The 14532-nt window shown below is 40.9% G+C and overlaps 1 protein-coding gene, 1 long non-coding RNA gene and 1 pseudogene across 8 annotated transcripts in view; 2 read left to right on the forward strand and 1 right to left on the reverse strand.

The window, feature by feature from the left end:
- The window catches only part of EP300 (E1A binding protein p300), an 80873-nt gene that overhangs the window by 62865 nt on the left and 3476 nt on the right, over positions 1 to 14532 (forward strand). For 2 of the 3 annotated variants that reach the window (XM_045062432.1, XM_045062431.1), the window contains 11 exons: positions 245 to 355; positions 2659 to 2715; positions 3527 to 3604; positions 5340 to 5407; positions 7597 to 7747; positions 7867 to 8013; positions 8609 to 8722; positions 9676 to 9841; positions 10602 to 10766; positions 11824 to 11985; positions 14107 to 14388. In XM_045062432.1, the coding sequence (XP_044918367.1) occupies positions 245 to 355; positions 2659 to 2715; positions 3527 to 3604; positions 5340 to 5407; positions 7597 to 7747; positions 7867 to 8013; positions 8609 to 8722; positions 9676 to 9841; positions 10602 to 10766; positions 11824 to 11985; positions 14107 to 14388 (1501 nt within the window). The remainder of the gene's footprint in view (positions 1 to 244; positions 356 to 2658; positions 2716 to 3526; positions 3605 to 5339; positions 5408 to 7596; positions 7748 to 7866; positions 8014 to 8608; positions 8723 to 9675; positions 9842 to 10601; positions 10767 to 11823; positions 11986 to 14106; positions 14389 to 14532) is intronic. The other variant, XM_003989288.6, reaches the window with a different exon arrangement.
- LOC105260771 overlaps positions 1 to 14532 on the reverse strand; it is an 80611-nt gene that overhangs the window by 7201 nt on the left and 58878 nt on the right. For 4 of the 5 annotated variants that reach the window (XR_006601144.1, XR_006601146.1, XR_006601147.1 and 1 more), the window contains 2 exons: positions 1226 to 1533; positions 778 to 968 (listed from right to left, as the gene is read on the reverse strand). This is a non-coding gene — a long non-coding RNA (uncharacterized LOC105260771). Of the gene's footprint in view, positions 1 to 768; positions 969 to 1225; positions 1534 to 14532 lie in introns of those variants that run through there. The other variant, XR_006601145.1, reaches the window with a different exon arrangement.
- LOC111561559 lies at positions 7143 to 7237 on the forward strand (annotated as a pseudogene).

Below are 14532 nucleotides of genomic sequence, written 5' to 3' on the forward strand. Positions count from 1 at the left end.
TGTTTTTTTTTTTCTCCCTCATGCTTGTCGTTGTCTGCACTTGGCTTTGATTGCAAAAAAAAAAAAAAAAACAAAAACAAAAAAACAAAAACAAAAAAACCCAAACTGTGGGGCCCATAAATCTGCATCATTGAATGTCCTTGTCGCCGTTGATGACCTGCTCTCTGCTCCCGTCCCCCTCCTTGGCCTGCTGTGATTGGTGGCTTCGTTGCTTGGCTTGGGCTGTGTTGTGTGAACGGAACAGTTCACCCCAGTATGGCCTTCTTGCCGACAGGTATCATTTCTGTGAGAAGTGTTTCAATGAAATCCAAGGGGAGAGCGTTTCTTTGGGGGATGACCCTTCCCAGCCTCAAACGTAAGTAACTGCATTATTTTAGAAAGTGCTGTCTTGGTGTGTTGTCAAGTGCTGATGCTAAAGCTTTTTCAAGTGGTCTTGAGTTACACGGCCCGTGTAGTAGCCGTTAGCCAGTTTGCTATTTAAATACAAATTAATGAAAAGGAAATAAAACATTATACTCACGCTGCAAGTGCTAAACAGACATTTGTGGTTAGTGGCTGCCACGTTGGTCAGCACAGATAGAGAACATTTCCGTCACAGCAGAAAGTTCTGTCAACCCTAATCTAGGAAATATATCAACACTGGATGGTCATTTCGATCTCTCTTTATAAGGAAACAATGAGCTTTTTGCCTAAAAACTGGAAGACTGTGGTGCAAGAGAACTTTATTATTAACGGTTTTAAGTTTGCGGGAATTGAACAAATAACTACCTTACAGCCTTCATCACGTAGCCATTTATTAGAGTGACCTAGAAGAGAGAGACTGGTTGGGTGTTTGCAGTCTCACAAGCTCTTGCTAAATTCCAGGACAAATTTCAGACGTAGGCTAAATTAGTTAATAGTTCTTCTGATTGCTAAGATGTAGTTAGTGTGCTTTTAATATTCTTGGGTTCCTTCTTTCCTGGTTTAACCTATAATAAGCAGAAGCGGTTCAGAACATTCCAAAAAGTGAGGAATTGTTATATTACTAGTTAATATAGGGCTTCTGAGGAAAAACTGGTTCGCTTTTCCAAATTAAGTCTTAACGTTGCACTTTTCCTTCAGTTACTACTGAAATATGATGTGGTAGAGTCTAGCCTTAAGGAAATTTTCTGACCTTTGGGTGAATTGAATTAGGCTGACAGCTCTTAACTAGGTTTCCCTGATGTGGAAAGGAAGGCAGCCTTACCGGTACAGTTGAGTGACTTCCCACATGTCCTAAACCTTAGGACAGTGCATCTCTTACACTGAAGACTATAGAAACCCCCATCCGATTCTGCAGGTCTGTAGTGGGCCTGAGAGGCTGCATTGTTGACAAGCTTCTGGGTCTTTCTGCGCTGCTGGTCTTTAGAACACACTTTGAGTTGCAGTGCCTTCGGTCATTTAGAGAATAATGTCTAGAACCGTAACCAGTAGGAAACGGTTTGAAGGTGGAGATGTCCTCATTTTTGTGAAGGGGAGTCGCAGTAGTCACAGTTGGGCCTCCTGAAGTTTATTCTAGGTGGAGAAGGAATAAGACTGTTAGCGTCTGTATTTGTGAGGCTAGGAGTTGTATGGTATGCTAGATTTCAGGATAGGAGGCCATGTGAAAGTCTTAAATACTATAAAATGAAGAATTTTTACCCTTTAAAATTACCCTTTCTGGGTAACTGTAAATAACCTGAAACAGGTATTAATATTGAGGCTTTTTTTTATTTATATAAAAAGTTGTTTGACTAGAGTATTAATTTTAGTGGTTTAGCTTCTTCCATATACACCATCTTTCATAGCTCAGTCTAGGAACATTCAACTATTAAATGATACAAATACTAGGGGCACCTGGCTGGCTCAGTCAGTGGAGTTATGTGACTCTTGATCTCAGTGTTGTGAATTCAAGCCCACATTGGCTGTAGAGATTACTTAAAAATAAAATCTTTAAAAAAGAAAAAAAAAAGGTATAAACACCTGATGTTAAGAGTAGTAGACAAGATTTAAGAAGGAAAAGAAGAGGGGTGCCTGGGTGGCTCAGTCAGTTAAGCATCCAACTCTTGATTTTGGCTCAGGTCATGATATCCCAGTTCATGAGTTCAAGCCCCGTGCCAGGCTCTGCGCTGATGGTGCGGAGCCTGCTTAGGATTTTCACTCTCTCTCTGTCCCCCTCTCCCTCTCCCTCTTCCTCTCCCTCCCTCCCTCCATCTCTCTCTCTCTCTCTCTCTCTCCCTCCCTCTCCCCCTCTCTTTCTGCCCCTCCCCTCCTCGCTTGTTCTCAAAATATATGAGTACATATATGCATACACATAAATATAAAATTACATATATATAAATAAGTTATAATATTTAATATATGTTAAAATTCTCCAGAAAGAAAAGAACAGACTCATGTTTCCAGTTGTTGAGTTCTTGGGTTCTCCATTTCCTATAAGGGGAAATAGATTTACTATAAATTCCTTTCTAAAAACAAAGGCATTCCTTTATGTTATTGTACGTTTTGTGGGAGCCAAGAACGTACCTGTTTAATGATATTCTCAGTATTTTCTTAGAAGTATAATTCGTTTACAAGATTTGTTCCTTTGGTTAGAATAGTGGTCAGACTGCTCCTCTCTCCATATCACTTTTGCTCATTGTGTCCCTCTTTTCTCCTTAGTACAATAAATAAAGAACAATTTTCCAAGAGAAAAAATGACACACTGGATCCTGAACTGTAAGTAATTTCCCTTAAATAATCAGTACACTTTGGTGTTCCTTCTTCCTTCGTTCTCTTGGTTTGCAGAGGCAGTGAGATGGTTCTATATCCTGAGGATACCTGTACATAACATACGTGCAGCGTCGATGGTAGAAAGGTGGAAGTTTGCTTTATAGTCCATATTCATTTAGATTTCACTAAATCCAACTGATAGTTTGGTGCTTTATGGGCCCATGTGAAGCCACAACACACCTCTGCTCGGTGTCCTGTGTTCTGTCCCTGTTTCCTGGTGCATTTTCAAACGTCTTCATGCTCCCCTACTTTGTAGCCAGGCCATTCAGAGCACTGAACTGTGCCAGCACTCTGGGCACGCCTAAAATGGGTAGGATGGTGTCGGACTTCTTTGGAAGTTTAAAAAAGCAGCAGTGAGCTTTCACTTATTACTGTCTACCCACAGTCCATTTCAAATGGTCACATTCAGGGGCACCGGGCTGGCTCAGTCGGTAGAGCGTGCAACTCTTGATCTCAGGGTTGTGAGTTTGAGCCCCATGTTAGGTGTAGAGATTACTTAAAAATAAAATCTAAACAATTAAAAAAATTTTCCCATTCGGTAGCTTAACTTAATTGCTTTTGAATTTGTTCTGCCTGTTAATATTAAAGAGCTTTTAAAAACTAAAAACGTTTTTAAAAAAATAGCTATTAATTCATTTCTTTGAATGTGATGTTTGGCTATCTTTTGAATTGTTCAGAAATCAAGGGAAATGTTGGGAAATTTTGATTCGATTAAAGTTTTGGATTTCATCTTGACTTTTTGGCTTTTCATTTTCAGGTTTGTTGAATGTACAGAGTGTGGAAGAAAGATGCATCAGATCTGTGTCCTTCATCATGAAATCATTTGGCCATCTGGGTGAGATGGCAGTATTTTTTCTAGAGTTACTTTTCATTGTGCATTTTAGCAAGTTTTTGGTTTTGCAGTGGGAATGGGAAGAGATAATTAAAATTCACTTTGAAAACATTTAGTAAGCTAGAATCCAAAAATATAGGTCTTTTAATTTGCATGCATTGCTTTAATCCAAATACAGATATCTTACTCTGTTGGTTTTTAAAGTTCTCTTGTAAAGAATTTATATCAAAAATAAATGTTTTTGAAAAATCAGTAGAGATAAGAAATCTCTAGCACCTGAAAACTAGCAAAGCGGTGTGTTAGAAGCAATTAAAGTTGCCAGGTTTTGAACGCTACTTATACTGGCAACAGTAGAAAAATTAGAAGATCTGGAGGGTGTCGATGGGGCAGCTCTGTTGTTACCTCTGAGGAAATGTCATGCTGTAAATGATACGCTAAATGGGGATGCTGGTTAGGATTTGATGTTTTGGGGGTTGGACAGTAAGTTTCATGGCTATCGTCCAGTGAAGACAGAGTTTCATAAAAATGACTAGGTACAGACTTTAATAAACAAGCTATTCTTTAGCCCCATGTTCTGTTTCTGAATATTCTCCATGTATTTACTCAAGCTTCATATTATCAAAGACTTTGTCAGCAATGAGTGGATTTTTGTCCATTCTGACACTTGTCTGCTACTCTGGGTCTTTTACTCTCTAGGAATGGGAGTTGATCCCAGCTCTGTTCCAAGGGTGGGATTGTCTACGCATGAAGTGACTCATTCAGATGGGATCTAGGGGTGCCTGGCTGGCTCAGTCAGAAGAGCATGTGACTCTTGATCTCAGGGTCACAAGTTCGAGCCCTATATTGGGGATAGAGATTACTTAAATGAATAATAAAAACTTAAAGATGGGATGTCTGCACTGCTCTACGCTTTGTTGATGCTGGTTTGGAGGTCACAGAAAAGAGGCAGCTAATCTACACATTTCTCGAAAGTAACACACAGGGAAAATCACAGTCATTTGATGTGTATATGGCTTGTCTTTAGATATGCCTTTTTCCTGTTCTCCTTAATTACAGAGTAGGTAGGATTAGTTGAGAGACTTGCAGTGCTTCTTGCGATTTAAGGTCAGTCACCTGGTTAATGAACGCTTGTATGTTCTCAAGTTTTTGTAAGAAATTCTACTTACGCACACATCCTTAAATAATTCAGACAAAGAGTGTACCTTCTAAATCTGTTGGTACTGGGGCTCCTGGGTGGCTCAGTCTGTTAAATGTCTGACTCTTGATCTCAGGGTTATGAGTTCAAGCCCTGCATAGATACGTAGATAGAGATATATAGATACATATAAATAAATCTACTGGTACTCCTCTCAAAGTGTACTTATTTACATTCCTGCCAGTAGGCATTTGGATTTTTGCCAATGTGATTGGCCAAACAAATTCTTGTTTTCATCTGTAATCCATCATCTTGTCACATGTCAACCAGTTTATATGCTTATATGTTTATATGCTTAACATTTCCTCATGGTTTTTTGCGTGTTTTTCAATTACGGTTTTTTATACTTTTTTTTTTCTTTTAGTGATTTCTTCATAATGCTCTTTATATATTAATTAGATTAACTCGTTAAATATTTAGAAATATTTTTCTCAGGTTGTCTTTTGGATTTAACTTGGTACATATATATGGTAAATTTTGTGGCATATGTTACTTTAAGTGTTTCTCTAAGCTGTGTAAGCAAAGTTTTGGTTTACGTTTTAGATTTGTCTGCGATGGCTGTTTAAAGAAATCTGCACGAACCAGGAAAGAGAATAAATTTTCTGCTAAAAGTAAGTTTCATTCTTACAAGTAAATCTTGGCAATACTTCACTGAAGCATAGTTAAAAATAACCATCCAAGGGGCACCTGGCTGGTTCAGTTGGAAGAGCATGTGACTCTTGATCTCTGGTCATGAGTTCAAGCCCCTTGTTGGGTATAGAGATAACTTAAAGGTAGGTAGGTAGGTAGGTAGGTAGGTAGGTAGGTAGGTAGGTAGGTAGGTAGATAGAAAGAACATGGATACATAGATACATAGGAAGGAAGGAAAGAAAGAATAAACCATCCAAAATGAATTTTCTTCCTTCAACCTTATTTAAAATATTTAATTAAGCAAAGTCAGAACCAAAACCCAAAATTTTTTCTATAATCTACCTAAAGGTAAATAGTAAATGTACTTTGTGGTGTAAAATTCATTAGACCTGGGGCTCCTGGATGGCTCAGTCAGTTAAGCTTCTGACTTCGGATCAGGTCATGATCTCATGGTTTGTGAATTCAAGCCCTGCATCAGACTCTGTGCTGATAGTGCACATGATAATAATAAACATTACTTAAAAAAAATTTTTTAACGTTTTATTTATTTTTGAGACAGGGAGAGACAGAGCATGAACAGGGGAGGGTCAGAGAGAGGGAGACACAGAATCGGCAACAGGCTCCAGGCTCTGAGCTGTCACTACAGAGCCCGATGTGGGGCTCGAACTCACGGACCAAGAGATCATACCTGAGCTGAAGTCGGCTGCTTAACTGACTGAGCCACCCAGGCCCCCCAATAAACGTTATTTAAATGTTTAAATAAACATTAGAGAAATTTATTAGACTTAAGGGAAAAAATTGTACATGTGGAGGATATGTGGTTTTCTTGTTTGTTTGTTTGTTAATGTTTCTTGGAGGGAGGGAGACCTCTGGGGGTAGGGGGGCAGACAGAAAGGGAGAGAGAGAATCTGACACAGGGCTCAATCCCACAAAACGTGAGATCGTGACCTTAGCCAAAATCAAGATTCGGATGTTCAACTGACTGAGCTACCCAGGTGCAACTGACTGAGCTACCCAGGTGCGCTGGATACATGTTTTTCTTTTTCCTACATTTCTTCATTTTGGGGCATTTCTTAACAGGGGCCACATGTGGAAATATTTGTCCAGAGTTGCCATCCCATGAGTCATTACCTCAGTTTTATCCATACCATTAGTTGGGGCTTCTTTTATAATCTTGATTGGGGATTTGGGGGAGTGGTAGTCAAAGATTGTATCATACAGTTGGTATTATCTCGCGATAGTATTTAATTTTGTAGATGCCTTTGCAAATTTTTGCTGACCTACAGGTTGCTTTTACTCCTGCAAGGTTTTTCCTAATACCCAGCCGTTGTTATTTTTAAATATTACTACAGTCAAGGGAAAGTGCACATGGATGTTCTTTGTTTTAACATCTGAGATTGGAAATTTTCCCAAATAAAAGGTTAGGGGAGAACATTTAAAAAGTATTGGCTACCAGGGCGCCTGGGTGGCTCAATCCATTGAGCGTCCGGCTTCGGCTCAGGTCATGATCTCGCAGTTTGTGAGTTCCAGCCCCGTGTCGGGCTCTGTGCTGACAGCTCAGAACCTGGAGCCTGTTGTGGATTGTGTGTCTCCCTCTCTCTCTACTCCTCCCCCACTCATGCGTGCGCTCTCGCTCACTCGCTCTCTCTCTCAAAAATAAACATTTAAAAAAAAATTTTTTTTTTTTAAGTATTGGCTACCATGCCTGCCTCACCTATACTAAAATCTATATTAAAATTGGAATGACCTAAAGATTTGCATTGCTCCTGTGCAAGGTTGGTACACAAATTTGTGGAATAGTCCATCTTTTTTTAAAAATTGTTTTCAAGTATTGACCACATTGTTTTTTGTTTTTTTGTTTTAATTTTTTTAACGTTTATTTTTGAGAGAGCAGGGGAGACACAGAATCTGAAGCAGGCTCCAGGCTCTGAGCTGTCAGCACTGAGCCTGACACGGGGCTCGAAGTCATGAACCATGAGATCATGACCTGAGCCAAAGTCGGACACTTAACCGACCAGGCCACCCAGGAACCCCCACATTGCTAGCTTTCAATAAAAGTTTATCCTATTTATACCAAAACAGAAAGGATATTTGATATTGAAGTCTAAGACTTGATAGAAATAAATTTGCACTGTGGTTACAATTGAACTTTTCACTTCTCCATTCCTAGGGTTGCCATCTACCAGGCTTGGCACCTTTCTGGAGAATCGTGTGAATGACTTTCTTAGGCGACAAAATCACCCTGAGTCAGGAGAGGTCACTGTTCGGGTAGTTCATGCTTCTGACAAAACTGTGGAAGTCAAACCAGGCATGAAAGCAAGGTATCTAGTAATTTTCCCTTTTCTTCTCCTATGGTTCTGCAAATGCTTATACAGTCACTGCTGATGATTCTGATCTGAATGAGGTGTTGTGGTTTTTCCCTCTAATCTGAATTGTGTAGGTTTGTAGATAGTGGAGAGATGGCAGAATCCTTTCCATACCGAACCAAAGCCCTCTTTGCCTTTGAAGAGATAGACGGTGTTGACTTATGTTTCTTTGGCATGCACGTTCAAGAGTATGGCTCTGACTGCCCTCCGCCCAACCAGAGGTAGGAATTAAACATCTGCCTTCCAATTTAAATGGGAGTTTGAAGTTTAATAGGCAAAAAGCATCATGGGCAAGAAACTGATGTACTTGGTTTGGAAATGGAAATGTGGATTCTCACTGCTCAGTAACACTCTTCTGTGGCCTTAGTATATCAGGAAGGGGATATGAACAACAGCCTCAAATCAGAAGTGGGAAGCAGTGGGCTTAAATCTAGATTGTGTTAACAAGTACCTTGCCTGAGAGGTATATGAAAGAATGTCACACAAAAAAAGTTAGGATATGGTTTTGAATTTCTTGTTTCCAAAATAGTATAAAGGCCAGAATAAGAACACTGCCAGAATACATTTGGATCCATAAATACTGATTCATATACTCTGCTTCAGGCTCTACTGGGCACTGAGATTAGAATAGAGCCATAGGCTCATGAAACTCCCCTGAAGTGTTCACAGTCTAGGCATTTATCTGTGACTACGTGATGTGCATTACAAATGAGGTAAAAAAAAAACAAAACAAAACAGAAGAGAGAAAATATAATGTCACAAGTCACATAAGGAGTTGGTTTCTTGACTTGGTTTCTTTCTCCCCACTTCGTATAGGAGAGTTTACATATCATACCTCGACAGTGTTCATTTCTTCCGTCCTAAATGCTTGAGGACCGCAGTGTATCATGAAATTCTAATTGGATATTTAGAATACGTCAAGAAATTAGGGTAAGAATATTGATCAATACTATTTTTACTTTTTTGGGTTTTTTTGGGGTTTTTTTGTTTTTTTTTTTTTTTTTTGATCATTTATTTTTGAGAGTGCGTGAACAGCGAAGGGGCAAAAAGAGAGGGAGACAGAGGATCCGATGCAGGCTTCGCACTTACAGCACAAAGCCTGATGCGGGGTAGAACTCAAAAGCCGCAAGATCCTGATCTCAGCCAAAGTCAGACACTTAACCAACTCAGCCACCCAGGCACCCTGATAAATGCTATTTTTTAAAAGCAATTAGCTTTAACTAGGTTTTAAACTAATCACTGTGTTGTTGTGGTAAGACCTAAGTTAAAACGTACAGATATGTGACTTTTTGGCCCCTTTTCTCAGTGCTGCCAGTCTGACAGTAAGGGATATTTTGACCCTAGTTGTACTTGTCCCAGATTGGTTTTATTTAGTTCAGTTAAGCTGTTGGGTACAGTTTGATTGGAAGGTTGATTGTTACTTAAGGCCAGAATCTTAAAACGGCAGTTGATCTCTGAAACCTGGGTTTCAGAACCAAAAACAGACTAAGGTCGGGAGATATATGTATCAGACTGGTTCCTTACCTTCAAGTATATGTATGTGTGCTTAAGAATATTCACCACTTCACCTTGCAAGTTATTACTCTTAACATTTTGCATCTCGTTTAGCTCTCTTGTTGGAATGGACCCATATTCCTTTGCATTGTAGTTTTTGGGTCTTCAAATGCAGCTTTTTGGGGGTCTTTTTTTGGGATTTTTAGATCCAGGATTATGCCTGGTTCTGGCCTAAGAATTTTGGTCTGATGCTAAATTGTACACTTTTGTATTATCTTGTAAAAAAAAAAAAAAATCATTGGTTTCTGTACTGACTCCATCTTGTAGCATTCTTTCTGGAATGGATGATAAATTTTTCTCTTGAATATTCCGTCTATTTGTGTTGATAGATATACAACAGGGCATATTTGGGCATGTCCCCCGAGCGAGGGAGATGACTATATCTTCCATTGCCATCCTCCTGACCAGAAGATACCGAAGCCCAAGCGACTGCAGGAGTGGTATAAAAAGATGCTTGACAAGGCCGTGTCTGAGCGAATCGTCCATGACTACAAGGTCAGGAGGAGTGAGGGGCGATGACAGAACTGGAAATTTAGTAATCCTGCTGCTCTGTATTCTCTTATTTGACTGTCTTAACAAAAATCTTCTGTTTGTTCTCCCTTTTTCAAAGCAAGAAAAACTGTTTTAAAAGAGACTTAGATCAACAAATCTCTTAAAGATGTGACGAGAAATGTATTTTAGCCATTCATGATTAGAGAGCATCTCACGATAAGAACTTGAACAGATAAGTTTCTTATCTGTTGTTAACTCCTGGGGAGAAAAGCACCAACTGGTTGTTTCCCGAGCAGCATAGAGAGCGGGTCTGTAGCCATGCAGTTTCCAGTATTTGTAGTTTAGGTTGTTTTGAACACATTTCTCAGGAGGTGGGGGATGGGTATAAGGCAGGCATTCCTCACATTACAGTGTCTTGTGTTATCAGGAGTAGTAAAGGCCACAGTGTGATTGATGATGCCTCTGCCTCTGCCATTGGTCCTAGCAGGATAATTTCCTACTTTGTATAAAGGCAGGTAATCTCCCTGTCCTCACAGGCAAAGAGGAAAGACAAAACCAGAAATACTGACTGCAGACCATGATTTTTCATTGTTTATGACTGAATGTCTCCTCGGGCCATGGGGCTTAGGTGTAAAATCTCTGCCACCTTTCTTTCAGATGACATTTTAATCTTTCATGTTTCTTGTGTCCATTAGCCATGACTGTTTTTGTATGGTAAATGCTTTTTTTAAAAAAAACTACTTGTACCTGGGTATTTTCACAGGATATTTTTAAACAAGCTACTGAAGATCGATTAACAAGTGCAAAGGAGTTGCCTTACTTTGAGGGTGATTTCTGGCCCAATGTTCTGGAAGAGAGCATTAAAGAACTGGAACAGGAGGAGGAAGAGAGAAAGAGAGAAGAAAACACCAGCAATGAAAGCACAGATGTAAGGGCTTTGCATTTTCTTTCCAGCTTCTGCCTTGATTCTCATGAGTAATCAGGAGCAGGCTTCAAGTTTTGACCAGGTCTAAAGCTCTCAGGTGTGAAAGAGCTCCTTAAATTGGTCAAGAAATAATTGGCTTAGATAAGTTACTAATGTTCTCTTTCCATGGTTTTAAACCTTTTTAACATCAGATGTTGCCCTCCCCCCCTTTTAAAATGGAACCTTGGATTTCTGGTAATGGAAAACAGAAGGAAGGGAACCCTGAAAAACTGATAGAAGAATCACCTATATAGAACAGGGGGTGGCAAAGTACTTCCTGTAAAGATCCTGATCGTGAATATTTGGGGCTTTTTTTTTTTTTAACACTACTTTATACATGTACATACCGTTCTTAGCCATATGAAAACAGGCCTGGGCCAGAGTTTGCCAGTCGTCCATACACGACCTGGCTTTTGTCAGAGGACCATCTGAGATTTTCCTGGTCAGTTATTTCTCCATAGCGTAGCTAGAATGGTCTTCGTTGAGTCCAAACTACTAAAGTCACCCTTTAAGTAGCCTGTTGAACTCTTCATAGCCTTGTAGTTTGAGTTGTCTTTTCAAGCTGTTGTTTTATTTTTTACAGTAGACTCATAAAATTCTAGAATGTGAGTGGAAGGAAATGAAACCAAGGTGTTTGGCTCCCTGCTTCCAGTGTATTCTTCAGTATCCCACACTGCTACTCCTTGTTCCCTGTCCTCAATTCTGGAATAGGATGGATAGATCTCAGGGGTCTCCACAAACTGTGAGGCTCTTGTCAAAAAGCTAAGACTGCCATTGCCTTATTGAGGGATCTTAGTGTAGGGATTCTTCACTGGGAGAAAATTAGTACAAAAACTTTAATAAACTTTAGTTCACCGTAAGTAACAGCTTAAAAAATAGGGTACGTGTAAAAGTTGGCAGAAGGCATAAGATTAGAATCTCTAGTGTCAAAGAAAAGGAGGATCCTTCTACCATTAGTATTATTCAAATCACTTCTTAACAAAAATGTTAACATTTTCTTGTCCCCTCTGTTAACCTGCAGGTGACAAAGGGAGACAGCAAAAATGCTAAAAAGAAAAATAATAAGAAAACCAGCAAAAACAAGAGCAGCCTCAGTAGGGGCAACAAGAAGAAGCCAGGCATGCCCAATGTGTCCAACGACCTCTCGCAGAAGCTGTATGCCACAATGGAAAAACACAAAGAGGTAAGGTGTGGCCATTTGGGGAAGAAAAGCAGGGCAGGGGTTCTGAAACACTGCCTACCATGGTTGGCATTAAACACGAGCACAACAGACCATTTGAAATTCAGAAGAAAGAAATCATCCGAGGAGTAAGAAGGAAGAAAAGAGGCTAGCTGGAATAGGAGGTAAGAACAGGAAGTGATACGGATGCTTTGATTTGCAGCTGTGTTAGAAATCTTGATGGCTTTGGATCATGCCTCATACATTAAAAGCATAAGCATAGCCTGTCTGGGGTTTTTTTGTTCGTTTGTTTGTTTTTGAGAGAGAGCATGAGTGGGAGAGGGGCAAAGAGAGGGTGGAGACAGAGGATCTGAAGTGGGCTCTGATGACAGCAGAGAGCCCGACATAGGACTCAAACTCAGGAACTATGAGATCATGACCTGAGCTGAAGTCGGACACTTAACCAGCTGAGCCACCCAGGCACCCCCCTATCCAACTCTGTTTGTAACCATCAGGACTTCTGAGTTCTAGTGGGTGCCTCATTTGATATTCTCAACCATTAATAGTTACTATTTCAAGCAATATTTTGTGTCACAAGATTCTAGCATAACAGGATAGTTGGGAAGTACCCTTAGAGTACATTGTAATACGTTTGACTTAAGTTGTGGATGTAGTCTATGATTTTATTTACTCTGAAGATGTAAATAGTGGGAATTAGAGTCTGAGGTCGTCAACTTGGGTTTGTTGTCTTAGCTGGAGGGTAACATACAATGGAAGTAATCATGATCGTTACTGGAAGGTTGGCCATAGTAAAGATTTCCAAGGGAGTCACCAGATGGTTTTATTTGCCTCTGTTTTGAGTGATTTATTACAGGCATTCCCCACTTGTTAGATTCAATGCTTTCCTGTGCGTCACATTTTCAAAATGCTCTTCCTCGCTTTGAATGCTTTCTTTGAGCCACAATATTACAAGGTCTAGCACACGTCAAGGTCCTTTGATGCTTTTAACTTTTGGCATCTGTTTGAGATGTGTCTCTACTAAGTGTGCTCTCTTGCTGTATGTTCTTTTTCTGGAAATGTGTCTTAAGGCTCTTGTTTTATGCAAACACTGCTGCCCAAGTATATTACAAGTGTTACTGCCAGTTCGCTGGTCTCTGGGAAACTGGTAGAATATAGTGTCCAGTACCACAGTTGCTCACAAGGTCCTGATCTCTTAAAGGTACATTTTTCAGTGTAATGAGGTTTCACATTTAGAGACTAGTTAATGTAAAATAGACCTACAATATCAGCTTCCTGTTGCAGCCTTTACACTAATGGTTATAGTAGTTCATGGTGATTGGATCCTTTCAGAATTTAATGAACAAAACTTTTGCTGTTTCTGCAGCAAGAGCTAAGAAGGTTTTGTTTTGTTTTGTTTTTTCTTTCCCATCCCCACCAACTTTTTAACATTTCAAACTTGCGGAGAGTTGCATAGTGGACCCCCTGCCATAGCCCTCGCTGAGATTCACCAATTGTTCGTGTTTTGCTACATCTTTTCTTTACCCCATTCAAGCTAAGGAAGAAGACCTTCTTTGCTTAACCACACTGTGGCTTCACACTCAGGAGACTTCCCCCAGTGCCACCATCTAATGTCTGGCCCTTCCGCTCCAGTTAAGGATTGTGTGTCAGGTTGAGCTGCCACGTCTCGGTTCCTGGCTTTCTTTTGTTTCATAACATGGCCGTTTGTTATAAGTCAAGGCCAAAAAGTGTTTCGTGGGATGTCCCTCAATTTGGATTTGTCTGACTTGTTCCCTCTTGATTCAGGTCCAACCATGGATTCGGTCTTAGAGTAGACCACTTTGGGGCAAAATGTGCACTGTCCGTGCACTGTGCTTGCCCCAGACCCTTCTTGTTTTGAAGGGATTATTAACGAGAAGGTAACAAGCTGTCGATTTCAGGCCCATTGTAGTCGTTCTCAGAGAAGAGACGAGAGGCTTGTGAGCACGAGAAAGCAAGGGCTATATCGTGGGACCTTGTGTGATTGTAAGCTCTTCCAGTGGCCCCGGCCTCACGGGCATTCAGCTCGACTCCCCTGTTTGCTGCCGTTGGCCTGGTGCCACGCAGCACTCTTGTTCCAGAGTCAGACTGAGGTTGTCTGCTTCACAGGTCTTCTTTGTGATCCGTCTCATCGCCGGCCCTGCCGCCAACTCCCTGCCTCCCATTGTTGACCCTGACCCCCTCATCCCCTGCGATCTGATGGATGGGCGGGATGCCTTCCTTACCCTCGCCAGGGACAAGCACCTGGAGTTCTCTTCACTGCGCAGAGCCCAGTGGTCCACCATGTGTATGCTGGTGGAGCTGCACACCCAGAGCCAGGACCGCTTTGTCTACACGTGCAACGAGTGCAAGCACCACGTGGAGACGCGCTGGCACTGCACCGTGTGCGAGGTAGGCCCCAGGGGTGGGGAGCAGAGGGTGCTGGGGTGTTCTGGGTTCCTGAGAGGCAGTGCCTACACATGTCACACAGGTCTGCGCTCAGTGCCAGGGGTGAAAAGTAGCGCAGAGTGGGACGGGCCTGCTTCTCGGATTTTC

The sequence above is a fragment of the Felis catus genome, chromosome B4 (assembly GCF_018350175.1).
Source record: "Felis catus isolate Fca126 chromosome B4, F.catus_Fca126_mat1.0, whole genome shotgun sequence".
Lineage (NCBI taxonomy): Eukaryota > Metazoa > Chordata > Mammalia > Carnivora > Felidae > Felis > Felis catus.